The sequence below is a fragment of the Aethalodelphis obliquidens genome, unplaced genomic scaffold (assembly GCF_003676395.1).
Source record: "Aethalodelphis obliquidens isolate GAN/ISIS:26980383/991018 unplaced genomic scaffold, ASM367639v1 scaffold9, whole genome shotgun sequence".
In the NCBI taxonomy this organism is placed as follows: domain Eukaryota; kingdom Metazoa; phylum Chordata; class Mammalia; order Artiodactyla; family Delphinidae; genus Aethalodelphis; species Aethalodelphis obliquidens.
Window position 1 is genome coordinate 23,438,362 of NW_020837953.1, and position 27,512 is coordinate 23,465,873.

The window sequence follows — 27,512 nt, forward strand, 5'->3', positions numbered from 1 at the left end:
ACTTACACATCCATCCAAAATTAAATGGAGTCCTTTATAATCAGGACGCTTGAGTTAGCAAAGAGGAGGGGCAAAGATAATTCTCGGTGTTCAAGTTCACACGGGTATAAGAAAAGGGACATGTTCCCATATTGCTGGGGGGAGTCCAAGAGGGTAAGTTTCTGGAAGGTAACTTTGTAGTATGGCCAGAGTCTTTAAAAGTGGCCATGCTTTTGACCAATTTCTTTTTTTTTTTTTGCGGTACGCGGGCCTCTCACTGCTGTGGCCTCTCCCGTTGCGGAGCACAGGCTCCGGACGCGCAGGCTCAGCAGCCATGGCTCACGGGCCCAGCCGCTCCACGGCATGTGGGATCCTCCCGGACCAGGGCACGAACCCGTGTCCCCTGCCTCGGCAGGCGGACTCTCAACCACTGCGCCACCAGGGAAGCCCCAGTTTCTACTTTTAGAAATGCACCCAATGGAAGTGGCCAAGGACATGTGCAATTTTATTGACAAGGTTGTTTGTTGAAGTGTTAACTATAATGTGAAAAAAACCTAAATGTCCAATAATAGGGAATGGTTTAAAAAATTATGATACATCTAAAAATAACAATCAAATTCTTTGGGCTCCATTAGAATTACATTACAATTGGAATGAGCTCCAAATTCCACCGAAAAGCCTATGAGATCTGGTCCTTGCCCACGTCTCCAACCTCCTCCTTCCCACCCTTCCCCCTCACTTACTCTGCTCCATACACACTGGCCACATTTTTAGTCCTTAACCAAGCACACTTCTGCCTCAGGGCCTTTGCACATGCTGTTCCATCTACCTGAAATGCTCTTCCCCCAGAGCTCCATATTCTTAGAGTCTTTTGGTCATTCAGCTGAAGCTCAAGTGGTCTTCCCCACCTATCCCCCCTCCCCACCCCACTCTATCCCATTTCACTGCTTTATTCTCTTAATAATAGTTATCCCTCTCTGAAATTATTTGTTCACAAGTTTATTATCTATTTCTGTCCCATCATTAGACCATGGGCTCCTAGACCATGGGCTAGGACCTTATCTGTCTTTTTCACTGCTGTGTGCCTAACACCTGGAACAGTGCTTGGCACAGAGTGGGTCTCAGTAAATAGTCTCAGAAGCAAGAAAGGGAGGCGAGGAGGGACGATGTCTGCATTTAGTAGGGAAGCAAGGGGACACTTGGCAAGGTCACACAGCTGGTAAGAGGCAGGGACAGAATTCAAAGCCAGGTCCCCCTTCCCCTTCACCACACAGCCTACCTACAAACTGTCTCAGTGCTGATGCCCGGACCTCCCAGCCCCACTGCCTTCTCGACAAGCTGCAGGACAACCTCTGGCAGCTGGTCTCATAGGAGCCACTGTCATCAGATACCTGTGGGCAGTGCTGCACTTGAGCTGTCCCTCTTGGATATCCACAGGGACCCAGGCCAGAAGAGGCCGCTGCCACCCACAGCCCTACAGGGACCTGCCTCCCAGTTGAGAAATATGTACTGAACTTCCCTGAGTGGGAGCGCGGTGACCCTCCCCTCAGTTGGAAGCCCTTCCAGCAAGGTTACCCATATATTCATCAAATGTTTCTTAAGCACTGACTCTGAGCCAGGCCTAAAGCTGGGGGCCGGGCTCATAGGGATGAAACTGGCTGGTTCCTGCCTTCAGAAGCTAGTGGAGAAAAGTCAGGCGGGTACATTCCTCCAACATGAGTGTGCATGCCAGTCAGAGCCACAGTTGGCTCATCCGTAACATGGGGCTAAGATGATACCACCTTAGACTCCAGACAAGGACGTGACGTTCTGTAGGCTGCTACTCAAATTAATCACCTTACAAGGGGCAGGAGGCAGGTGGGGTAAAGGTGTGAGGGAGACCCGGTAGCTTCAGCACAGGCTCTGGGAGGAAGGGGGGGAGTTGGCTGGAGTTGCAGGGTCGGGCCTCACCCATGTGCCCCTTGCCCTCCCACCCCGTACCCCCACCCCAGCGTTCCTTCTGCAGTACCATGGCCGACGAGATCCGCTTCTCCCTTACCTGCCAGCGTCGGGTCAAGCACAAGCCGCAGCCTCCCATGATGGTCAAGACTGACGCCGTCATCAACATGCACACGTTCAACGATCGCCGGCTTCCAGGCAAGGACAGCATGACCTGCAGCACATCATTGGCCCCCGTGTTCCCCTAGGCACAGGTGGGGTGGGGACCACGGGCCTGCAGGCAGGGCGGAGGAGAGCAAAGGACACTGGAAGGAACATCCCCAGTCCCCATACTGGGCTTGGGGACCAGAGCTGCTGCCTGCCTATTGGGCCAGGGGTCCTCTGCCCTTACCTACTAGGAAACCAGCAGGCCCCCAGGCCAGCTGCTTGGGCTTCACCCTCCTCTTGTTTCTTCTATGGGTTTCTAAAGCTGCCAGCCAAGACAGCCAAGGCCAAAGGAAGCACATGCGTCTCTCAGGCCAAACTCATCTGCCCCTCGACTCTCTTCTCCAGTCAGAAGTTTCTACCATGGCCCTGCAGGGGCCAAAGAAAATGGGAAACAGCTCTTATATTGCCACTCCTTCCCCGTGAGCCCAGGCCTCCTGGAACTTGACTGTGAGACCAGAGACACAAACCTTGGGTCCCTTGAGGATCTTATAGTTTGGCTGCCAATGGGAGCTGAAGTTGGGGATTGGCCACCCCAAATGCCTGGGCAGAAGGAAGACTTCATCCCCCAGGGGCTGCTTATGTGGTCCCGATCTCCTGGACTTGACACCACCCATGGAAGCCCCTGTTTGGGCAAAGTTGAAGGCAGAGAGCCCCATAGAGGAAAAGAGGAGTCTGGAGGCTGGGGGAGAGGAGGATACACAGAGACCGCCATTTTGAATTCTTCTGGACAATGTCCCAATGGGTCCTGCTCCTCTAGGAGGTCTCTAGGAATGGAGGAGTGGTCAGAGCAAATTCTTCCCCACATTCCGGCCAGAGGAAAGAAGACCCCCTGAATCTCTTGCAAAGGATGCCTAGAGACTGAGACAGTATTTGAAGCCCAGAGAAACAGTGGATTCCATGGAAATCCCTCAGGCCCTCGAGCCTGCAGATTGTACTTCGCTGGTTACCAAGCTGTTTTCTAAACCCTGGTGGCATTAGGGAGCTTGAGCTCTTTGCCATCTACCCTTCAGCAGCTCCCCATTCCTGGCCAGTTGACCTTGACCTTCTTCTGTCATCATGGAAGGAGGGAAGTAGCCTAGATTGAAGTGAACGTCATCACCCCTCCTCTAAAAAGGATCATGTCCGATGGCACAGGCTAACTTTGGGGTAGATGGGGAAAGCCAGAAGGGCCCTTAAGAACACCTGGCCTCCTGGACTTGCCAAACCTAAAGATGCTCCCCAGGAAAAGCAAGTGTTCAGGAGCAAAATAGCCTCCCTGATAGGGGCCCCCATGGTGGGGAGGGAGAAGCTGCCTCCTGGAGAATTAACCAAAGGCCCCACACAGAGACACAAGGCCCTTATGGCCCCTGGTCTCTTGTCTGGGGTAGTTGGGACCTTGTGGGGTTTGGGGGTTCAGCAGAGATGAGGTACAGTGAGGGGTTGACCAGGTGATCTGTGGGTTCCAGCTAGCTGTGACAGATACCCTACAGGTCTGTGACTCTAAGATTCTGGGAGATGAATGAGACATGGAGGGAATAGGAACAAAGTGTCCTTAAAGAGAACACGATGGGGCCAGCAGGGCTGCCCGTGGCCAAGGGCAGAGGGCAGGTTTTGAGCAACGGAAAGGGGCCTGGAGACTCTGGACAGGGACCCAGGAGATACCAGCCACACCCCTCCACCACTCTTCTGTTTCTGCTTGGGGACCCTGGTTAGGGAAGAGCTACATTTAGGTCTCAAGAACCTTCTCAGCTGGGGTGAAGGGTAATCTCTGACTCCCCTCAGGACTCCCAAAGCAGGAGAGCACAGTGGACTCCTGTGATAAATACCGTCCCTCCTCCAAACTGAGCTGCAGGGCCAAACCGACTGGTTCCCAGAATCACCGTGGCTCCAATAGGCTCTGTGCACTGGAGGTGGGAGAAGAGGGCTGGACATACCATGTAGCCAACACACATCATGATAGGAAAAGCCATGCTGTTGTGAGCTCCTGGGTGTAGGAGTGTGTGTGTGTCTGTGTGTGTGTGCGCGCATATATGCGTATCTTTGTATGTCTCATCTTTGTGGGTTGGGCATGAAGGAGGGCAAACTAGGGCAGGTGACAGAGTCCAGGCATGCAATAATAGGAGAATCCTTTGGGTTCTGACGTGTGTGTGTGCATGTGTGTGAACCGGGGGTGAGGGAGACAAATATCTGGACAAGCCGCAGGACCCCATACATGTAAAAACAGGAGAAGCCATGTCATAATGGGGTTCCGGTGAGTATACATATGTATGCATGCGTGAACGACTGTGTACGCTTGTGTGTGTGTGCGTTTGTGCACCAAATGGCAGAGGGTGGAGAACAGAATAACACCTGCAAACATTGCCAAATATGTTTAAACGGAGAAGCCATGTCATCAAGGGGTCCATGTGTGAGCGTGCGTGCGCATGTGTGTGTGCAGTGGAGGGCAGAACCAGACAGACATGTAGCACAGGGCAATGCATGTTGTATGTGAGAAGCCACATGGGACTGGCGTTCGTGTGTGAGTGCGCTCACATACGTGTGTTCGAATGCACGCATATGTTCCAGCTCACAGCAGGAGCAGAGACGGACAATCAGGAAGGCAGGGAACCAGAGTGTGCAAACACTTCTGTTGTGGAGAGATCATTGTCACAAAGATTTGCCGAGATGACATAGGCATGGGCACGGGGAGACCGGCCAAGTGGAGGCGAAACGCTGCAGGGACTCACGGCCAGTGACTCCTTTGCTCTTGGTAGAGTGGCCCGTTTGAAGGGAAAATGACATTTTTTTGGCAATTACCAGATAACCAGATTCTGATGAAGGTATCTGCCGATTTTTTCTCACCAACCACAAACATGAACCGCTCTCTTTATCCGGTCTAATTTCATAGCACGTGCCCACATCCATGTTCATATCACACACACGTGTGTGTGCTTTTGTGTGTGACATGCCATGAATGTGTCATTTCTTCTGAGGCTATGCACATAGATAGACTGTGATGGGAAGGGCGACAAGGAGGTGGAGTGGGTAGGAAGAGCTTCATCAAAGGAGGAGAGAATGCTGGAAATCAGAGGCACAGTTCAATTTGGGAAATCCCCTGAAAGGGACTGAAATGATTTCTCGAGTCCTACACAGGGATGGGAGGACACGCGGCCTGATCTCGCCTCCCATTCAAGCCTTATGTCCGTGTGTGTGGATAGTGTCCAAGCTCTGCCTGGTGACCTGTTTGTCTCTGAGACCAGCCCAGCGTTCAGAGCGCAGCAGAGCCTGTTTCTGCCCACATGTGAGCTCTCTCTCTCCCGGGGTACTGAAGGTGCCACTGCATCTTGGGGATGGGGGCCAGGGAGCTATTCCCAGCAAGGCGGGTCATGTGGAATTAAAGTTCAGGCCCACCTGCCCGCAGACGAGGATCTGAGCCGCAGCAGGTGCACGTGGGCAGGGGGAGCACGCCCACACGGAGGCACTGAGGTCAGTGGCTGGGAGTGATGGAGGCATCAACACTGGTTTGGATGGAGCAAAGATGAGACCGGCCCAAGCAGGTGCTGGCCCGTCCCTGTCTGGCCCCGCATGCCGGCCCTGAAGAAAAGACTCCCCTACCTTCTACCCCCATCCCCTACCCCAAAAAGCCAGTGCCTCCCCTCAGCCTGATCAAACTGGCCATATTGAGGGGCAGCAGTGAAGACACACTACCCGCTGAGACCATAGGGTTTGGGGCCATGAGGTCTCCTTATCTCTCTCCCCTTGACCTGTATTGGTCTCTCTTCTATGGACAGTTAAGAAAACCCTGAGAGTTTTGTCACCATTCAGGTGTCTTCGAGTGTCTCTCAAGAGGCGTAAGGCCCTGGCTGAGGAGCTGACGCTGAATCTCTGAAGCGTGGGAGCCACCGCCCCACTGCCAGGACTCCGCCCCTGCTAGCTGAGCACACGGGCTCCCCGCAAGGCCCCGGGCCCCGGTGGAGGGCAGGTCCGGGCCAGGATGGAGGAGGGTGGCAGTGGTGGGTGGAGGAAGGTGGCAGTGGTGGGTGAAGGCTCCAGATGGTTGGAAGTCACTCCCCTCCTTAAACTCCAGGAAGTCAGAAGTCAGATGCAGGCACGCCCCCACCCGGAACAGTGGGAAGCTCCCTCCCCCCATCTTCTTGCTGGCCTGCTGCGTGTGGGTGGGCTGGACGCTGCTCACTCAGTGTGAAGCCCACCCCTCCCCGAGCCCTTCCCAGCTCTCTGTGCAAACATCTGGAAGTAGGACCCACTCTGGCCCACGTCCGTGGTCCTGTGTGGATAGCCAGCTGGGAAGGGCCTTGCGGTCTGGACAAACATCTATATGGACTTTTAACATCTGAGATGGGCCCGGCCCCGTGGACAGATGCAGGAAGTGAGCCCAGCTCTGTAGACGGGCCTCTGGAATAGACACATCTGGAACAGTCCCAGCCTGGGTGGACACATCTGGAGCGGGCCCAGCTGCTTGCCACAGTAGAAGGGCCCTGCCCTCTGTCCCCGGGCCAGTTTGAGCCGAGCCTTCATTCCAGTCCTGGCTTTGCCCTGGAGTTAGAAGTTCAGCGCTGAGACCATACGTGAAAGTCACAAAACTGTTTTTGATAGAAGGTTAATGTTCTATACATTATATATATGAATGTAAAAAGATATATATATATATATGCTGTATGTATATATATATGCACAGTGTATATATGACCTGTAGCCCATGTGTATACACACCCTTCCCCGCACGTCTGCACACAGAGTGTACATAACCCAGCCAGTATGGGTGGGGACCAGGTGAGAGATGGGGGCTGCAGCTGCGGAGTGTGGGATGGACGCCACCTGGGGCAGGGGCTGCGGAGAGCCCCGTGGGGGAAGGGAAGGGCCTGCGTACATCAGAGCTGCAGACCCTGAGGAAGAGGGGCCGGCAGATGGCCCATGCACAGCCAGTGCCTCCTGGGGATGGGCAGGAGTGGCCCAGGGGCCTTGGCTGCATTTGAGAGGGTCTGAGGCAGAACAGCTGGACCTGGGTGTGGGGAGCAACGTCACACCAGTGCTTGGCTCCTGAGTCGATATGACAGCTTTGTTCCCAGGGCAGTTGCCAGGGAGCTGAAGGGCTGGGAAAGAGGGGTCCACTGCCTAGACCAGCTCTCAGTACCTGCCTGCCCAGCTGCCAGGGAGGTGTCAGGCTCTGCCTGAAATACCCTAGAAGGCTGGAGTATTCTAGGTGGCAAAGGCCTCTGCCTCACGTTCTCAACCACACGCAAAGGCACAGCTCACAGCTAAGGAAAACCCTTTTTAAAGAGAATGGCCCCCTGGGCATTGCCAGCGTGCCAGTCTGATGTCCCTGTGCCCTTAGGTATGGACCTTATCCCCCTCCCCTGTCTTCTAGAACAGACCTCAGATCACCCCACAGTGTGTCTCTTTTTTACAGATCAAAACTGAGGCCTCCAGCAGCTATAGACCCAGCAAGTCCAGCCAAGAGTTTGTCCCACCTCAGACAACCTCCCCAGCCCCATTTGACCCCAAGGTCAGCTGTCAGGGAGTGACCGGGGAGCCAGAGATGTGAGCAGAACAGTGACATGGGGTGAAAGAGGCGAAGCCAGGAAGGCACTCCTCTCCAAGCACAGCCCAATGCCATCTGTCTGCCTTCTCCCCTGCTGCACCTCCCCCTGCAGGGCAGTTGGCAGGGTGCTTGTGCCCCCTCCGCCCCTGCAGTACCCGCAGGCCTCCACCCCTGCCCCGCTCAGATCCATCTATTCTCATTCCAGTCCTTTAGCTAGTGGTCCTGTGGCATCACAGGTCAGAGCATCTCTGGAGCACGCAGGAGAGAAATGGTCTGGAGTGGGCTTGTGTGTGGTCAGCGGCCTGCCCTCTGCTTCGGCCCCATGCACCAGACTGGTCTGCACTTAACTCTGGGTCTGCCTCTGGGGCCCTGGCCAGAGCACATCTGAACCCGGCGCCCTGAGGAAGGGTCTGTCCTGGCTCCAGGACAGGAATCAGAGGCTCCAGGGGCCCCCGTGCCACTGTGCTCCAAGCCCCCAGCCCACCTCTGCCTGGGCCAGCTTCCTGGCTGGGCCTCCCACGATGGGGACTTGGGTTCCCAGCCCCTCAGCTGAGCCCCCAGGCAGCCCCGTGTGAGACCACTGTCCCACCACCCAGACCAGAGTGCCTGGACGCCCCTCCCCATACCACTCAACATGGTTCCCACACACTGGTCTCTGGGCCATTCAGGGGATGCCCTTTGTGGACATGCAGAATTTCTATGAATATAGTTTTTTGTAAACATTTTGTAACAATTTGGGTTTCATAGTAACTGTGTTACTTGCCAATCATTCTAGGCTGATGTAAATAAATTTCCAAACAAATCCGATTATTTTCCTTTTTAAGACACTGTGATATATCAAAGTGCACAGTTTGCTGTATGAAGTAATATGGTTTTAAATTTTAAATAAAGAAATGTTTCTAGAAAACAGGAATCCCTTGAGATGTGTTTTCTGCTTCTCTTCTCTCTTCAGAACCAGAGGGTGCTGCCAGTTGAGTTGTGCCATTCACCGGGGCTGACTGTGTCCTGGGCAGGGGACCCTGGTGACGAGCAGGTGGATGGCTCCAGCCCAGGCTCCTGGTTCCCATTGCAGATATTGACATGGGACATCCATATTGACACCATCTGACCTCTGCCTTGCCTTCGCTTGGGCACATTCCTCTCCAACTCATCTCCATCCACATAGCTACCTTGGAAGCTGCCAGGTCCTGGTGTGACCCTGTCCCTTTGGCAACAGTTGGGGAGGCTGTGTGAGCCTCTTAGCCAAACTTGGCCAATCAGAGATCTTGCCTGAGCTTTTTCAAACTGGAAATGAGAAAGCACTCAGTCAGTTGCTCTCAGGAGATGGAAACCGTACACATAGTAAAGGGTTCAGGACAGGACGTTTTAAGCAGGAAGGGATTGGATATGGATATTTACAAAACCAGTGAAAGATGAGGGAGCAAGATGGGCCTCCAGTGGCTCCCAGAACAATACAGAAGTGACCCACCAGGGGAGCGGCCCCCTCTGAGACTGGTACTAGAACTGGGAGGCAAAACACACCAGAGCTACAATCCAGGGTTCAGAAAGCCTGGATCAAGAAGTTGAGGCCACTGCTATCCCCATCACAATTGCTTGTCATCACCCAGGAAACGGTAGTGATGCCGCTGGAAAAAACCTCATGTCTGAAACAGCCCATAAGGGGGCGGGAAGAGGGGCTCTGCCTCATTTCTGCCTTCCAAATCTCATGTAAACAGATTTCATAGGCAGAGACTAATTTGCATCCAGAAACTTCCATGCTTCCCTATGTACGACATCATCATAATCATAGTCCAATCAGCTGTGGTGGGGGGGCGGGGTCACATAATACCATCATGGTACTCAGGGTCTTTGCTTTAAGAGAGTTGAGAAGACTGGAAAATTCCAAAAAACAGCTCTATGGATTGGGCAGGCCTCCTAAAATACACACCCTCCTATTCCATCATCTGAGGACTTAAATAACTTGTGTCTGAGTCTCAGCTCTACCACCTACTACGTGTATAACCTTGAACAAGCAGCTTCACATCCCTGAGCCTCAGTTTCCTCATCTTTAAAATGCATGATCATGAAAACCACCCGCCCGTGGAGTGGTTGTAAGGGTTAAATGAGAAAAAGCAAGTTAAGTACTTAGTATAGGGCTGGGCGTACCATAAGCCAACAAGTGACAGCAATTTTTATTAAGAAAAAGGAGGAGGAGAAGGAGAATTAGCACCTATGTGCTGAGCCCTCCCTGGGGGTAGAGTGGTGAACAGTGAGGCAAGACTCCTCCCTCGGGGGACACAGAGCCTGGCCCAGAAGCCTGTCTGTGACACTCTAGGCTCTGGGGATAGCGGGGCTGCTCTGTCTCTGGATCGGGCAGCCTCTCTGGGAAGCCCCCGACTCTACCTCTCGGCCCATCTCCACTTGGCTGGCACTGAGCTCTCTCTCTCCACGACTCTGTCTGTAGGAGATAAGGAAGTGATGCTGGGCCTTGCCTCTCTCCCACCCCCAAGAGCAGGGTGTGCTGCCTCTCTGCCCACAGAGGGGGCGTTCCTTGCTCCTGCCCCAAGGAAAGAGATGGAGCCCACTTCACCAGGCACTCAGTACCCACCAAGCATCACTGCCAGCACTTTATACGCACTTCCCACGGACTGAACAACGACCCTCTGAAGGAGACACTGTTACATCCCATTTTACAATTAGGGAAGCAGAGGATCAGAGAAGTGAATGGACTTGCCCAAAGTCACACAGCTAGTCAGTGTGGCTTTCCACATGCAGAGCTGGAATACAAAAAGGGGCTATTTGACCCTCTCCACTCTCCATTCTGCTCCTCCCAGGACATTCCCCCTCAAGATGTGAAGCTCCTCCCTTCTCTGCTGCCTCTTGAAGGAGGGATGGCAAAGAAGGGAGGGGAAGGCAATTAGGAGGCCAGGCCTCGGCCGGGGGAGGGGGATGGGGGGCGCAGCCAGGTGGCTGGTGTGGCTCAGTCACCAGCTGCTGTTAGCAGGGCTATTTCTGCCTCTGCCTCTCCTTGATCAATGCCCTTCGTGCTCCTTCCATCTCCAGGCACCAGGACACTGGCTCCTAGTTCCAATGCACTGAGCCCCCAGGAGAAAAACCTTCAAGAAGGTTCCTCAGTCAGGGATCATTGCGGCAAGAACAGAGACCTTCTCCAACCAGAGCAAAAAGAGACTTCATTACATGGGGTCTGCTGGAAGCACAGCCAAGCTCCTCTCTCGCTCTCTCTCTCTCTCGCTCTCTCTCTCTCTCTCTCTCTCTCTCTCTCTCTCTCTCTCTCTCTCGCTCTCTCTCTCTCTCTCTCTCTCTCTCTCTCTCTCTCTCGCTCTCGCTCTCTCGCGCGCGCTCTCTCTCGCTCTCTCTCTCTCTCTCTTTCTCCCCGCCCCCACCAGCCCTTTTCCTTGTTCACGGCAGTAACTAGCCACCCCAGATCTGGTTTCAAGTCCCCCCTGCTCCAGGGCCCAACAGCAATGACCTAGTATGAAAATGTCCCAATTCCAAATCACCTGCCACGCCTTCAGCAGAGGGCGCTGGATGGGGACATTCTCAGCAAAGGGGTGTATCTGAGAACTGGCTCTAGACCCGCACTTCTCACACTTAAGCATACACGTGCCCCGGGGATCTTGTTAAACCTAAGGCTCTGGCTCAGTGGGTCTGGGACAGGCCTGAGAGTTTGCACTGCTGACAAGCTCCCAGGTGAGGCCTGGGCTGCTGGTCCTTTGCCTGCACAGAGAGTAGCCAAGCCCTAGAGGGGAGCAGTGTGCAGCATGGCCTCAGGACACCCTCCTGCTCCAAGCTGTGAAGACCCAGGCCCACCCACCCCATTCAACAGCAGCACAGAGCTGGACCCGCCCCCTTTTACCCTTTCACTCGCCTCATCGGAAATGCTTATTAATTCAGTCCTACCACTGCACTGCCCTCTTCCTCCCTCTCATCAAGCCCTAGAATATCTAGGCTGGAGGGGACACCAGATCACTCAGGGCCCCTCTCTAGGCCTGATGACAAGCCCCACCAAGCAGTACAATCAGGGACGTGGGAGCTGAACTTGCTAGGCTCTGTCCCTTGCTGTGTCTTCTTCAAGCTTCAGTTTCCTCGCCTGCAGAAAAGAGAGGCTAAGACCCATCTCAGAGGGCTGTTGTAGGGATTCAATGACACTGTAGCTGCCTTGCACCTGTACAGCTCAACCGACGGCAGCTTTTATCGTGGAGGGAAAGTAACGAATAACTGGACCCCTCCCCAATATTCCAAGAGTTAGAGTGGCAAAGGCACAGAGAAATCAAAGATGGGCAAATACTCAGGTTTTAAGTTCAAAGATCTGGGTTCTGGTGTAAGACCCAAAGCATCTGGAAGGACATAGGATCCCATTCTCCCTCCACCACTTCCCAAATTAGGCTCAAGATTCCACAGGCTGGAGGAAGAAACCTGGGGAGGGATTGCCAGACAGAAACGGAGTCAGACGTGGAGGGACCCCCAGGTTGCCAGTCCCAGACGATTCCCGGGAGTGGACCCCATTCTCTACCTGCATGAGGCCAGTATAGACCTGGGCACGTGCGCCCCTCTAGACATCCTTCTCAGCAGCTCCATAAGGACAGCTTCCTTAGCAGCCAGGTGACGCCCCCTGGCCATCTTGCACGAGCGAGCGGAGAGCCATCTGTAGCCTGAGAATTTGCTCAGAGCCCACGTGGCCAAGCCCTCTTTTATTGAATCAGGAAATCAGGGCTCGGTCCTGAACACTTAGAGGGAAGGTGATGGTGTGTCAAGGCACCTCCCCACCTCCAACCAAGTGGGGCTAGACTAGAGACTTCCCTCTGAGCTGTGGAACGAGCCCCTTCTCCCTTGTTTTATTCACCACCATCATCATTACTGTCACCATCATCATTATTGTCATTTCTGCTCCCCAGGCAGCCATGAAGCCCAGGTGGCTTGCAGCTGATAGGCCAAGATGGTTCTGGAGCAGATTCTGGTTAGGCTCCTTTTTGGCCTCTAGGTCTGGGGAAGTCCCATCCCCGATAACTGCACCCTCAATGTCAAGGGCTCCCTTCCCTTTGACCTTGGCTGTCTCACCCTTTCCAGAGCACAGAGGTCTGAGACCCGTTGAGCTGGCTTTGACCTCCCACAGGTCCCCACCAGACTCCAGGTCAGGGACATGCCCTCTCTCCTGCCATCTCCTGTGGCAAGGGCCTCTGGTCATTCATGTCAGAATCAGGAACAGCAGTCCGATGGGACGGAGTGACCGCTTGAGTTAAGCCAACCCACCCTGATGACGATGACTTACCAACCCAAGGATTCTAGTAGTAACGCTCCCATCCCATGCTTCTAATTAATATAGGCGCTCATTTACTCCTTTAGGAGCATTTACCAAACACAGGAATGTGCTACCTGCTAGAGAGCAATGGTCTTAAAGCTCTGGCCTGAATCATGAAGATTTTTCAGTGAATAAGGAAGCCGTGATAGTTTCAAGGGAGTCGTTGGAAGATCTTAAACTTCCATCTGTATTCTTCCCTGAGTCTGAACTGCCTGAGAAAGAATCTGAAAAAGAAGTCTCCTTCACCTATGGGCCCTTCCCCATCTTTAAAGAAACGTATACTTTTCACCTCTTCTGAGTCTTAATATGTGCAAAGTCCCGGGGTATAAAAACCTCCAGGGCACTAAATAAAGGAGTAATTCCAAAAAAAAAAAAATCAGGGACAAGCTTCAAGGCCCTTCTGCCCACCTAATTTAACCAGGTGACCTTGGATCATTCATAAGACTTAGCTTCTCACCTGTGCTGTGGGGATGCCCATTTTGACTGCCTCAGGGAGCTCATGTGAGAATAAAAGAAAAATCTTCCTATGAAAGCACAAGTTAAGTGTGAGACATCAGGCTCACTACTATTCGGGAGGGTCCTTCTCTGCCCTTCTGTCAGTTTCCCCGGCTCCCTCATCTCCCCCCACCCCCAAGTCTATCTGGAGTGAGCTTGGAGCAGCGGGAGGTCAGGGCCGGGGCACGCCTGGAGCTGCAGGTTGCCATTCCAAGAATCAGGCTGGGCCAGGGCACGCGGCTCCCCTGGGGCCCTGATGGTGCTTCCTTGGGAAACAGAAGCTGAGTGTTTAAAAAGCATCTGTCATTATGGAAACAAAGTTGCCAGGCCATTTTTTCTTTTACTATTTTTACTGCAGTTTCATTATCTTATGCAAATGAGGCCACTGATGAAGCCTTTCTGCAGGGTGGCCTATGCTGGGACCAGCTCCCCCTAGGGGATTAGTGCCTGCCTCAGCCTCCAGATGGGATCTGGGAAGAGGAGGCCCTGTGGAGATGCCTTCCGGAGCAGCTGCCCCGCCCTGGAGCACAGGACTTCCTGCCAGAGAAGCCCCCAGGTCCTGCCTCTGTCACAGGAGGGCCCTGGTCCTTTATTTCCAAAGACCTAAGTGTCAGCTCAGCCTGGCCCAGGCCTCTGTCCCCAATTCCTCAGTAGCTGGAGCTCCTTGAAGACAGAGTTGCCAGTGCCCAGCAGGATGCAAGGGAAAAGATGGGAAGCAACTGGGACTCCATCCCCCCAGGGACTTCTGGGAACAGCATATAATAAGCAACTCAGTTTCCCATTCAAGGGGGAGAGAGCTTTGGTCTAGGCTGCTCTCTGGAGGTTGGCAATCCCACGTGCTTCTGGCATGCCACAGGTGCAAGGTGGGCTCTGGGGTAGGATAAAGCCTCAGGGAAAGCAATGCAGGTGGTGGCAGTAGGAAACTGGGGGGCTTGTGCAGAAGTGGTAAGGGCAGGAGATATGTGTAAGACACGGACAGCATCTGCTATGACCCCATTTTAGAGATGAACAGCCTGAGGTTCAGAGAAGCCACATTACTTGCCCACGCTCCAGGGCTATCTGCCTCCCCGGCTCAAGGAGCCTCCAGTGCCTCACTACCTCCTGGCCCTTTGAGCCTCCCTCACACATTTTCTCCCAGTGAGGTGTGTTGGCGAAGCTCATGTCTTCCCCAGTGAGTCCAAAGGCTCCTAGATGTGGAGAGGTTTTCCTCCGAGAATGTCTGTCCTCTGTCCAGTCCCTCTGGCCCAAAGCCTTTACTTTTAGTATACTATGAGAGCCAGCTTCCCCTCCTTCTGCCTAATTCAGCCTCTGGAACTCTCTCAAGTCTGATAAGGCATCTTCAGGGACAGGAGCAGGTCAAGCATTTAATAAGAGCCTTCTGCCCTATATGGGCACTTCCCTCTATGAGGTGGTCTAACTCACCCCCGTATTTCCTTAGAGCTGGGCAGCGATGAGATGAAAGATGTGAAAAATCAGAAGCTTCCCAGCCCCACTCACCTGAAGGGGGTGTGGGGGGAATAAGGTCACAGCAGTTGCCATAACCCAAATGTCACTGGCTCTGTGACCTCTTGCATCACCCTGACCTCCAGTCCCCTGCAAAGTCCAAGGGACAGGTCCCCTCTGCCCTCAGAATCACCCTCTCATCTGAGGACCAAAGGTTAAGAGCTCTTGGTACTCCGCTCTTTCTTTTCCAGGAGAAGTTCTCATTAATAATAAAATAATAATAACAATAATAATAATACATTCTAGCTACTTGAGCGACAACTCTAGACCTAGGACAGTGCTTAGCACTAGCACTTTGCATACCTCATCTCACAGAATTCTCACCATAACCCTATGAGCTAGGGGCTATCGTCCCCATTTCACAGATGTGGAAACTGAGGCTAAGAGAAGTAGAATAACTCACCCACAGTTACCCAGCATCAGCATGAAAATGAGGCATTCCAGCTGGGACCTCCATGTCAAAGATGTGATAAATGAGTGAATGACTAAATGAATGAGTGAATCAGAACACAGTCAATAATCAATGTTGTTTACAGACACTGGGGAACTTCCATGCTTATAGAAAAAAGCAAAAATCCAAACTTGATTGGGCCAAAAACGAGAATTACTAATTACAGCCACTCACAGGAACGACCTACCATTTATGCCTAATTGCAGTGCAGTCCAATAACAATTATGCACATCAATAAACGTGTCAGATTAACTTGGGTGTAAGTTTTATTTGATTGCAACACTAAACCCTGTTGGTGGTGGCTCAGACTTCAGAGTCCATGGCCCAACCTTGGGAGCCCTTCTGGAGGTGAGGCTGGCGCTGGAAGGGAAGTGGGAGGTGCGGGCAGAGAGGAACATCTCTCTTCTCTGCTGCAGCAGGTCTGCCCTGGTAAGCTACGGGAAAGCAGTTTGGCAGGGGGTCTTCACGGGGCAGCCAACGTCACAAAGACTCCCCTCCTTCCCTCAGTGCCAAAGGCAGCTTCCTAATTAGAGCATCCATAACCCTCAACATCTGCTGCAAGAGCATTCAGCTGCTCTAAGATGGAGAAGTCCATTAACTTTATTGCAAAAACGTCAGACGTGCTTTTAGACGGAGGATCACTGCCAAGTGAGATAAACTGCCAGGACCTGCCAGAGGGACAGGCCAGGACTTCCTGCGGTCCCCAGCTGGGTCCTCGTGACTGCCTCCTCTCCCTGCCCAGCACCCTGGGTGGGACTGCAGCCTCCTGGGAGGCTGGAGCTGGGGAAACTGTGAATTTCAAATGCAGGGTGCAGTCTGAGCACCCTGGCTTTCCCCGTGTAAGTCGCACCCTGCTGAATGGCAGCACCAGACAGGCACCATCTGACTCCCAGAATGCACCAGGATTCCCACCCCATGGTTGGGGCCGCTCATTCCTGCATCAGCAGAAGTTGGATTCGCTGGTGTTCCTGGGAACAGTGGAACAAGGTGGCTAAGAACGGGCTTTGGAATTAGATATTCCTGGGACTGAATCTCAGCTTTGCCACTTAGGAGTCCCGGTGTGACCTTGCACAAGTGGCTTAACATCCTGAAGCTACTCTGTAAAATGGATTACGTCATACCCACCTCTAGGAGGGTTAAATGAGACGATGCTGGGAACCTTCAACTCGGTGACTGTCACACAGCGAGGGCTCTGTAAACGAGAGCACCCCTTCCAGGTCGCCAGTGTGAAAATGGAGAGGGAACCAAACCCTACAAAGTGTGTGGGGGAGGGAGGAAACACCAGGTTGGAGCCAGACAGTCCTGGGTTCTAATCCCAGCTCTACCTTGTGCTTTGGTCCCCTACACCCTCAGTTTTCTCACCTGTAAAATGAAGTTGATGGTCCCTGTTCTCTTTTCCTCACAGGAGAATTAGGAAGACATGGAAGTACTTTGAGGCCACTAAAGGGATATCCAAAAGTGCAACATTACTGCTTCTGTTACTCTGGTGGTCAACCTAACGTGTAGTGCTCCCCAGGACACGCCAGGCCCGAGGCTGGCTGCTCCCCAGCCTGGAATTCATCTCTGCCTCAGCGCCCCACGCCACAGCCCTCCTGCCTTGTCCTGGGCGGCCTGGGTCTCCATAGGGAGCAGCCACAGACCTCCCAGCCTTCGCGAACGTCTCGCCAAGTGGGCCTCCTGTGCGTCCTTTCTCAGATTCGGCTTCTTCTTAATATGAATAATTAGCAGAAACAGTCCGAGGGGGAGGCAACAGCCATAGCAATCGACCCCGTGATTTCCGAGCTGCGGGAAGAGCCCAATTTCGCTCCAATCCGGGTGCTGTAAATTCCCATCGAGCTAAGAAAATATAGTGCAATTTAGAAACACTGATACGGCAATAAAACACAGATCTCCGGCAAATGGAATGCGGCAACGTCTAAAAATGGGGCCATACATTACTCTGCCTGCAAACTCCCTCCAGGGACGCGCTGCTGGGAGCAGTTGGGGAGTTTCTGGTTCAAGCTGATCTTTTCTTTCTGGATGAGGGCAGGGCCACCCACAGCTGGGTCTCAGGCGGCCCTCTCGGGCAGGCCTCCTCCGTGGGTCCAGAGCAGGGTCCGAAGAGAGCTCCCTAGCCAGAGGGAGATGGCCTCTGTCATCCAGGGACTGCTGGGGGAAGCATTTCTGAAAGGGTGGGAGGGAAAGGAGGGAAAGAAACCTATTGCAGGCCGTTTAGTCCTCACAAGTGGCCTTCAAGGGAAATGTGACGGTTCCTATTTATCAGATGAAGATACTGAAGTAAAGAGACGTGTTCAGGTCACTCAGGAGCAAGTGGTAAAAGCTGGATTTGAACCCACATCTGTCAGCCTCTTTCTGTTCTACCTACCATCCTATCCCCAGCTCAGGACTCCATTCATGACCCTGCAAAAGCCAGAACTGAGCCAAATATCACTGCTCACTGCCTTCTGAGAGTGTAGATAGGACCGCTATCCACAAATGGGTTCATCACTCTGCTTCCTGGGGTCACTAGCCCCACTCTATAACCTGAGAAGCAGGAAGAGGTATACTGATACAGTCCCCTGTCTCCTCAACAGGTCAGGGAGACCAGGGTCCCCTTGGGAAGGATTGATGGGTAGAGGGCAGACTCATAGCCCCCAGTAAACCCAGCACCTCCCCAGTAGGAGCCAGGGGGATTCCATGTGATCTCCTCCCTCTCCATCAGCACACTGTCCCCGTAGCCAGTCCAGCCTCCTCACTGAACCCATCCCATCCCTCCCTCATGCATGCGCACACATGCACATACACACACACACACGCACACACACACACACAACACTCATTCTAACGTCCACACTTTTGCTTGGCTGGTTCCCACCAGGCTGTGAGCTCCATGGGAGCACAGTGTGCCTGTGGCCCTTGACTGACCATTTAGGGACTCCACCAATGTCTGGGACTCTCTGGAGACAACTTTCAAATGCTCCCCTGGGTCCTACCAAGCCCTGGTGCCTAGATCCCAATAAGGGCAGAAAAACTAAGGTGACCTCTCTGAAATTTGTGTGTTAAGAATTCCAGCTCTGGAATCAGACAGATCTGGGCTTGCCTTCCAACTCTGCCACCTACTAGCTGTGTGATAACTTGTGGAAGTTACTTAATCCCTCTAAGCCTCAGTTTCCTCATCTGTAAAATGTAGTTAATAATAGGTCCTTCCTGGAAGTGGGGTTGCAAGGATTTTGTGAGATGATGTAAAGCGCTTACCACAATCCTTGGCACACAGTAGGTGAACAAGAAACTGCAATTAGTCAGGCTAGGCTAGGTTAAGCTACAACAACAAACAGTCCCACGTCTTGCTGGCTTAACACAATTCTGTTTATTTCTCATGTACATTTATTTCTCCATGGCTGGCAACCACCTGGGATGACTGTCCCTCATGGTGAAAATTGGTGATCCAGGCTGCTTCCATCGTGAGGCTCCAGCATCTCAACGTGAGACCTTCTCTGTTATCACCTCTGCAAAGAAATAAATGGACTGAAGCATCATATGAGTGCTTTTTACTGCCTCAGCCTAGAAGTAACATGTATTAAGTCCTCTCACATTTCCTAGACTAGAACAATCAGAACTAGATTCTACCTAACTGCCATAATGGGTTGGAGTGTGTCTCCCATGTACCCAGGATGGAGAAAAGGACTGGAAACCGGTGAACTCCAGTAATATCTTCCATCATCCTTAATTGATATTCTCCCTTTCCTGCAACCATATCCAAGTTTGTTTCCCTAGACCCAGAGCCAGCCCTACTGCACAAGATTTTCCTCTTCCCTCCTTCATTTCTGTCATGTGTGCTTCAGGCCACCCTGTGCCCCTCCGGCCAAAGGCCAGCCCTGGCCCAGGGGGAGGTGATTCTTGCAGAGGACAGGCTATTTCTGAAGCCCTCCCCAACCCGCTCCCCAGCCCCTTTTCCACTGACTGAAGAGCCCTCGTCAATTTGTTGACAATCCCGAATTCAGGCCTCCAGCCTCTGATTACAAGTGTGCCTCTGACTGCCAGGGATAAATGTCTGTTGTCTTTAGGAAGATCTACGTCGATGGAGGTGTCAGCAAAGACAGTGGTGGCAGAACCACATCCCTCTCTAGTGTTATGTCGTTTGTGGGCAAGTCAGATACTTCCAGCTCCTGGCAGAACTCAGGCCTCTGAAGGTAGTGGAGATAGGATCAGCAGGCAGATATGTGAGGCTGCCTGGGGTGAAGGGCAGGGAACCAGAAGCCAGAAGTGAGCAGATGATGTGTGAAGTAGAGCCAGCAGTCCAGAGGGGAAACTCGTTAAAAGATGCTAAACTGTTGGGCTGCAGGAGACAATGAAGGTTCCCCAAAGTGGAATCCAGCAGGCCTGACAAATCCAGGGGCCAGAACACAGTGCCAGTATAGTCTTCGGAAATTAGATTTGACTCCTGGTTCTGCCACCCGACAGTTGTGTGACCTGGGAATAATTGCTCAACCTCTCTGATCCTCCGTTGTAAACAAGTGCTCAGAAGCCCTGACTATGAGCTTTTCGTAAAAACGCAGTGAGATGGATGTGACGTGTTCAGCACAGGGCTTGGCCCACAGCAAGACCTCCATCAGGGGTGAGTGGAAGCCTAGATAGAGGGAGACAAAGGCCCGTCCTGGAGATGCTGGGCCAGGATAGTGGGCAAAGTAGGTTCTCCACCCAGATCGCCTTTGCCTGGATGGTACACCCATTCCTCTGCCTCTGTGAGTGTTGGCTGGTGATGGCTCCCAGCCGCTCCATTCTCAGATGCCTTCTTACCCGTGAGGTTATGTTTCCCATCTCCTGGCACCTGGGGCAGCTCACAACCAATGATCTGCAATGTGGACGTACAAAAGGCCTCCCTGTTTCCTTAAGATGGGACTGACTCCATGGTGCTATCTATGCTCCAGAGCTTGGCAGTAGGACCAGCATGAAGCTAGACTCCTGCTGAGACCATGACCTTGCCCCTGCTTCATCCTGCTTCCTCATCCCCCTTCTCTGGAGAGCATCCTCTCAACACGTTGTGGGCACTCGAGTCCCCATCTCAAGCTCTGCTTCTAGAGAATCTGACCAAGACAGATATCAAGTGGGAGTCCAAGAAATGCGATCTAAGGTGGTCCCGGGTGGCCTGGAGCTGGTCATGACCTGGGGCTGACCCCAGCTGAGCAGCGAGACAGGCCTCCTGCCCAGACACTGAGCTATGAGGCCTCAGGTGAACTTTGATCCCCTGCCTGGGGGACTGTCCGATAGCTGGTGTGGCATTTGGTCAGGGCATTTGGGACGAGCTTTAGGGAGAGAGGGAGGCAAAGCGGGGAAGAAGAGCAAACTCACAGCCCTTCCTACTTCTCTATTTATTGCTTCATTCATGGACACCTTGTCCCCATGTACTTAAACAGGATTTGAGGAGCTTAAAACTAAACGCACCAAAGGGAATGATTGTAAAAGCGAAACAGCACAAAAACCATGTCAAAGGAGTGAAGTGTTTTTATCTCCTTGCACGTTAACTGGGATAATGAAGGCAGAGCTGCCTACTTACATCACCAGGAGAGCGAGTTATTGGAGACGGGGGCCCCGAAGAGTCAACGGAGCCCTTAGTTCCCTGGGAAGTTCCTCCAGGAATTCTAAGGCCCACTCAGGTATCCTCCCTGTCTAACCCCAGAGCTATGCCTCCCGCCTTCAACAGAGGAAGCCAAGGCTCCGGCACTTTGCAGGGCCTGGGGAATGTCCCTCCCTGTCCAGGCACCCGGTGTGCCCCTCTGCACAATGAGAGGGTTGAGCCTGAAGATCTCGGAATGGGCATGCTCTCTAGCTCCGATGCCCAAGGTCTCCATCTAAGAAAACCAGCGGCCAGGGCTCCCAGGCCTCAGACAGGTAGAATGTGAATTCCGCATCCCTGGACCCGGGCGTGGGAGACGCAAACACTAGGAGATGCTGAGAACCCAGCACTGAGTCAGAAGCTGATGCACAAGGGCAGGGAGTTTGGGTACAGGTTCGAGCTGAACCAAAGATGAAGAAAGCACAGGAGAGGGGGATCCAAGCAGGAGGACAGGGCAACCTGAAAGCTCAGAAAAGGGCTGGGATGACTGAGAAGCCCCTGTCCCACTGGGAAGGTTTGGTCTGAGCTGGGGTTGGAGCCAAGAGAAATGAGCAGAGGCTGATAGACCACCGTGTCTTAGCCGAGGGGGTCTGGGGCCAGCAGGAGAGAACTTGCGGGCCCTGGACCAGGGGTCTCCAGCATCTCCGCCTGTCATTGGCCACTTAGCTGGAGGCAGGCACTGTGCTCAGCCCTTGATGTTCACTCACTCTCTTATTTCTTCCTCTCAATGCTCTTTGGGATGGATTCCACCATGAGCTCTATCTTAGAGGTGACGTCAGTGCTAAGTCTCTGACCCAAGGTCACCAGCTGGTAGGAAGGAGAGTCAGGTTAGGCCTTGGTTACTTCTAACTCAAGGTCAATGCTCTGAACCCTGCCTCAGGGCCTCTGTCAGGGGGGCCCAGGGCATTTTCAGTCCTGGGAGGACCCAGAGGAAGCCAGGTCCTGCTTTGCTAATTGTGTCACATTTTAGTACCACATTTGCTTTCTCATCTGCCTTCAGGAGCTGAGCCCTTCTCTGTAAATACACTGATATGGGGATGTTAGGCACTGGATCAGGACAGGGATAGGGGAAGAATTTTGGCAAAAGGTGGGGCTCTTTGGTGTCCATAGATGTTAGCCAGTCAGTGGATCCCTATCTGACCTAGAACGTGACTCCACCCCACCTCAAGATCTCTGCCCTAAGCATTTGCATTTCCCAGGACCAGAGAGGCAGCCTCTGAGTCTCAGGGCAGCCATTGGTGTTGGCTACGAGCACTCCTGGTGCCCTTTGGTACCAGGGAGACATCAGTGGCATCTGCCACTTAAAGAACATTTCTGAGAAGGTGCAGGGGTGGCAGGAGTGCACAGAACTGTGGGCACAGGGCGGTTAGTGGGCCGTGCGTCTCATTCTGCAGGCAGCCCTGCTCCTCGGAGCTCAGAGACAAACATTTCACAAGGAGCATCATCTAGGCTCAGGGCAGCCCTTGAAAGAAAACACAGAGGAGGCCGTGGGAGATGGGAAGGGCGTGTTCCAGGCAAGACGAGCCAAGCAGTGTCACTGAGGACCCAGAGGCAACTGGTGCCCAGCCCAGGCTTGGGCCTGGCATCAGAGGTCAAGAGAGCATCACCCTGACTACATGACACTTCAAGAGCCCCAGAGAAATTCCACAGTCACCACCATGGCAGCCCGTGAGGTTGGTACTGTCATTATCCCCCTTCTACAACTGGGGAAACTGAGACTCAAATGAGAGGAACTAGTTGAGAGTGAGGTTAATAATGTGGGCGCTGGACCACACTGGTTGGTTAAATCCTGTCTTTACCATCTTCCAGCTGTGTGTCCTTGGACAAGTTCCTTGACCTCTCTGAACCTCAATTTTCCCAGCTGTAATGTGAGAGAAATAATAGTACTTCTCCCAGATATAGTTATGGGAATTAGATGAAAAATGTAACCGACACGTCAGACCCATTAGTCCTCCATATACAGTAATTTTGGTTATTAGATTTTTCAGGTCAATTCAGTTCAATACTTACTGACCACTTGGTTGAATTCATTCAAGTATATAGTCAAAATAAACCAGTTCTTTTCTCGTGATTGATGACAATGTTGAACTTTTCCCTCTTGGGCCACTTGCTCTGCTGTTATGTGGATGCAGCCACTGGACCACAGGAAACCCTGGGAAGGCAGGGCCACCCCAAAGTCACTGGCCCTTCCACCTGCTCCCATGATCCATCCTTGGAGAATGGATTGAGAGCCATTGACACACTCTGGCTGTGCTGGACTACAGGGCACCTGTGGGAGGTCCACATGGGGGAGGTCCCAGGAGGTGAGAGGCTGGCGGTCGGCCCCTGAAGACCAGAAGTTGCATGGAGAAGTTGGGGTGAGCAGGGGCAGGTCAGACCTGGGAAGTGAACCTCAGAAGGCAAGAGATTAGATGTGGGTTTGGGGGACACAGGGCAGGTGTGGACGGGGCCGCACAGGTAATCACTCCCACACCTGGCCTAGGCTGCTTCCGTCTCTGCTCACCCACCGACTCCTGGCACCAGGGACAGCCAGTCTGCTCAAGAATCTGCCACTGTTCCAGGAGTGCTCAGCCAGCTGGGGTGCAGGCGGATGGCCCTGTGGATTCGGGAGCAACACACACCTACCTTCTGCTGCATTCACTGCCACAAACTGGTGGTATCTTCAAGACACTCTGAACAGTAGGATGTACGGTCTGTGCACCTGGGAACTCTTCTGTCTCTTGTTCTGCCTAGCGTCTCCAGCGTGCAGAAAAGGCTTCACCTGCAGTAGGTGATGGAGGGAGCTGCCCACGTGGTCCAGGTATTTGGCTTTCTTGGACAGTTCTTGAGCTGAAGCACAATAAACACTCTTCTTTCCCTGAGTCTCCATTTCTCAGTCTCTCTCCCTCCTCTTCTCCTTTCCTCCCCTCCCTCCTTTTTTTCTTCCCTTCTTCCTTCCTTCTTTCCTTCTTCCCTCCCTCCCTCCCTTCCTTCCTTCCTTACCTAGTTTCTCCTACCACATTCAAGTCAAGAATCCGAGGCACCTTAAAACCATAGATACATTAAACAAACATCAAGGGAAGGAGAAATGAAAACAAGCATATTCAGAGCATGGGGTCGGGATAGAAAATACAAACCAAAAGTTACTAGAAGGAATTTGGTTCCAGGCCAAAGCAGGAGGAATTGGGATCTGTCGCTGGATCTGGGGTGTCCATAGGATAAAAGCAAACAGGCTGCAAACGTGTTCTTAGTCTAGAGACCACAGAGCCATACGAATGCCCCTATTGACAGGTGACTTAAAAATCCCACCGTAAAAGCCTGCCCAGGGCCTGTGAGTTGGCGGTGCTCTCTGGGGCTGCAGCCTGACCCCCTGGGTGGACAGATGGCAGGGATCCAGGCTCTGCATCCCAGCCGAGGGACCTGAGCCCACAGGGACCACCCCCCTCTGTGGCCCTTCCAGCTGGTGCCCAGCGACTGGGTGGGTGCCTCTCCTCCAGGAGAGTTGCAGTCCTTCTCCCTCAGACCCACGGAGAATCAGAGGGGGGAGGAGGGAAAGGAAGGCACATTTATTGAGCTCCTACTGTATGCCAGGCACTTTCTCACCCCTTTTCACCTCCCAAGGACTCTTTCCCACCTGGGTCTTGGTTGCTCACTGTGCCTAGAATGTTCTTTCTCCCCTTTGCCTTTGGACAAACTCCTCCCATCCTACACAGCATTTCCTCATTAGAGGACGCATCACAATTTATGATGCTTCCTAAATGCTTGTTAAACATGCGTGCCTGCCTTCTTCTGGGCTCTGTTCTCTGGAGTGTCTGCAGCATTTATGACAGTGCCTGGCACCTAGTAGGTGCTCAATAAATATTTGTTGAAGGAGGAAGAGATTATTTCTACTTATCTGATGTGTCTGGGGGGGCAGATTTAAATAAGCTGCTCAAGGTCACACAGCAGGGAGGAACTGGGGTCAGGATCTGAGCCCAGATGGTCCGGCTCCAAAGTCCACTCTCTCTCCACGGCATTAGCTACCCTGGGGGGAGCAGACCCCAGCCAAGGATGTGAGTGAGGGGACAGCGGAGGGGATGGGTGTGGCGTCCCGGCAGCTCTGAGCGGTAGGAGGCAAGGGCTCTTTGGCTTTGACTCAGTCCTGCCGCAGGAAAAAGCATTGCAAGGGACATTTCCTGCCACCTGTTATTCATAAATTCTAGAAACACTTACTGAGTGCCGAATGCTGAGCTCGGTGGCAAGGGTCCAGCAGTGAACGAGGCAGCAGTGGCCCTGCCTCGTAGACCTTGCAACCTAGCAGGACTGCCCAGACCTGCTCCCAGTGGGGTGCTGGCACAGGCTCAAACCTGCTCGTGAGAGCAGATCGTTAATTTTTCAAGAATTTTCAAGCTGGCTGATAAACATAGGCACTGTGAAAAATTAAATGATGTGAATGTACAACTAAATAAACTTTATTATAACCTAGTGTAATAAGTGCTCAAAACCCACCGCATCTTGATTATTTTACTATTATCTATGATCCAGAGAGTATTTACATTTATTGAATCTGGAAATACCATATTTCCAATGACGTCACCTTGGTAATTGGAAAGTGGGAGTATTTACATCGTGTTACCCGGCAAACGCTGCATATCACAGTTCGTTTTGTTGGGTTGTATTGTGTTTTTTTGAGAGCCAGTGGCTAAACACTCAGAGGTCCCCACTGCCAGGTCCCCATTATATAGTCCAGACCATCTTAGACCGTCTTGGCTCCTAGATAGAAGTTGGTGGGCTGAGATCCGGATTGGGAGTTGGGGACCTTGGCAGGGGAATATTCTGAACCCCTCGTTCCCTCCTCATTGGCCTCTGGGTGAGTTTACACATGCAGGGCCCCAGCTCTCCACCTCTTCACCTCCTCAGAATAAAATCTAAGCCTGGCCGTTCCATCGGAAAACAGCTGTTCCCCTTTCAAGACTTATTTCCGATCACAGACACAGCTGGACCACAGTTCCCACGCTGACATGTAACTAACTTTTCACTTTACTCACTTTTGCAGGAACATTGATTCTTTTCTACCGTTTTATTACACTTGACAATAATTTAAAAGGCAGGTTTAGGGCATCCATAAAACCAGCTTTGCAACGAGCTTATGATGGTAGAAAAATATACTTGGCCAGGGTCTATTTGGAGTTCTAAAACGGAAGCCAAGGAAGGCCCTCTGGAGGGGCTGTGTCAACTTACATCCTCTGCTTCCAGAACCACAGCTCACCACTGTCCCACTTCCGGAGGGGCCGGGCCAGCCTGGGTCTTTTTCCTGCGTGTCCCCATCTCAGCCTGAGCAGAACACCAGTACCCCCTCATCCCCGACCATCTGCTCACGGACCACCACCCCTGGGAAACTTGACCCAGGTTCTGGGGCACACACGCACCGAATGCTCTGCTGAGGCCTTCAAGGGCAACGCTGGCTTCCAGAAGGGAATTTATATATAGCTAGCTAATCCGAGCTTAATTACAGCAGCTCAGCGGGCTCCAGCAGGAGCTCAGGCCAGAACGGTTTTGCTAGGAAACTTTTTCCAAGCTTAAGCAGAAGCAGCAAATTAGCAGGAATGAGAGGAAAGTCGTCGTGCCTTTACCATGTCCCCGAGCTGGGAATCTGCAGTCACCCTGCAGAACGCGGCCCTGGGTGGACTGGGGAGGTGGAGTACGGGGGCAGGGGAAGCTGCCTGGGTGTGGTCCCCTAGGATCAGTGGGCTGGACCATGAGACACGTGCTCCTGCCACCCTTGCGGTGATGAACGAGAGGCGGCTGCACACCTCTCCTCACCACCGTCCATCCCCCCTCCCCGTTCCAACTCCCCGCAACCATGTGACCTGGAGTCTCTCCTCATTCCCAGACATCACCTTCACCTCAGTTCTCAATTCCTTCTAAGTGCTTCTGATCAATAAACCCTCCCACCTTCCCCCTCCCTCCATATTTCAAAATTGCTCTGCTCTCCAAAACTCTCCAATCCACCGCTTAACTAACTCCTTCTCTCTTGCTCAGTCAAAGACCTGCCTCCAAGTTCCCAGAAAAACCAAAACCATTAGTCAGGACTGTCTCCAAACCCTGACCCCTCTGCACCCCGCACCCATATCTTCCAGCATGCTCACCCCTCCTTTCTTCCTCCCTCGCAGCTCTGAGGAAGAGCTACTTTATAGCAAAGAAGAGCCACACGTGGGGCTGAATCTTGTCCCTGCCACCAACTAAAATGTACTTTCTTAGGCAGGTAATCCAGCCTCCCGGAGCCACAGTGTCCTTGTCTATAGAATGGGAATAATAAAATCTTCAACACGAGGTAAGGCATTACATTGAAACATTCACGTGCCATAGAACACCAGACCTGCACATTGTAACATTCATAAACGATGGTTGTTATATTTCATTATAAAATGGACAGCAGAAATCCATAGAGATTACAGTTGCCCCCTAAAGAGAGGGTCTGGGATGCTAGAGCTTCCAGTTCCCTGTGTCTGTTATCAGTGGTCAGACCCAAAAGAGACCGGCTCTGTAGCCAAACTGGGGAGAGGGTACC

The 27,512-nt window shown here is 52.6% G+C and overlaps 1 protein-coding gene across 1 annotated transcript in view; it reads left to right on the forward strand.

Annotated features, from left to right (window-relative positions):
• The window catches only part of GRIK3 (glutamate ionotropic receptor kainate type subunit 3), a 238,414-nt gene extending 229,930 nt beyond the window's left edge, over positions 1–8,484 (forward strand). The window contains exon 16 of the mRNA XM_027109071.1: positions 1,971–8,484. Within this exon, the coding sequence (XP_026964872.1) occupies positions 1,971–2,165 (195 nt within the window). The 3' untranslated portion in view covers positions 2,166–8,484. The remainder of the gene's footprint in view (positions 1–1,970) is intronic.
• The last annotated feature ends 19,028 nt before the right edge of the window (positions 8,485–27,512 follow it).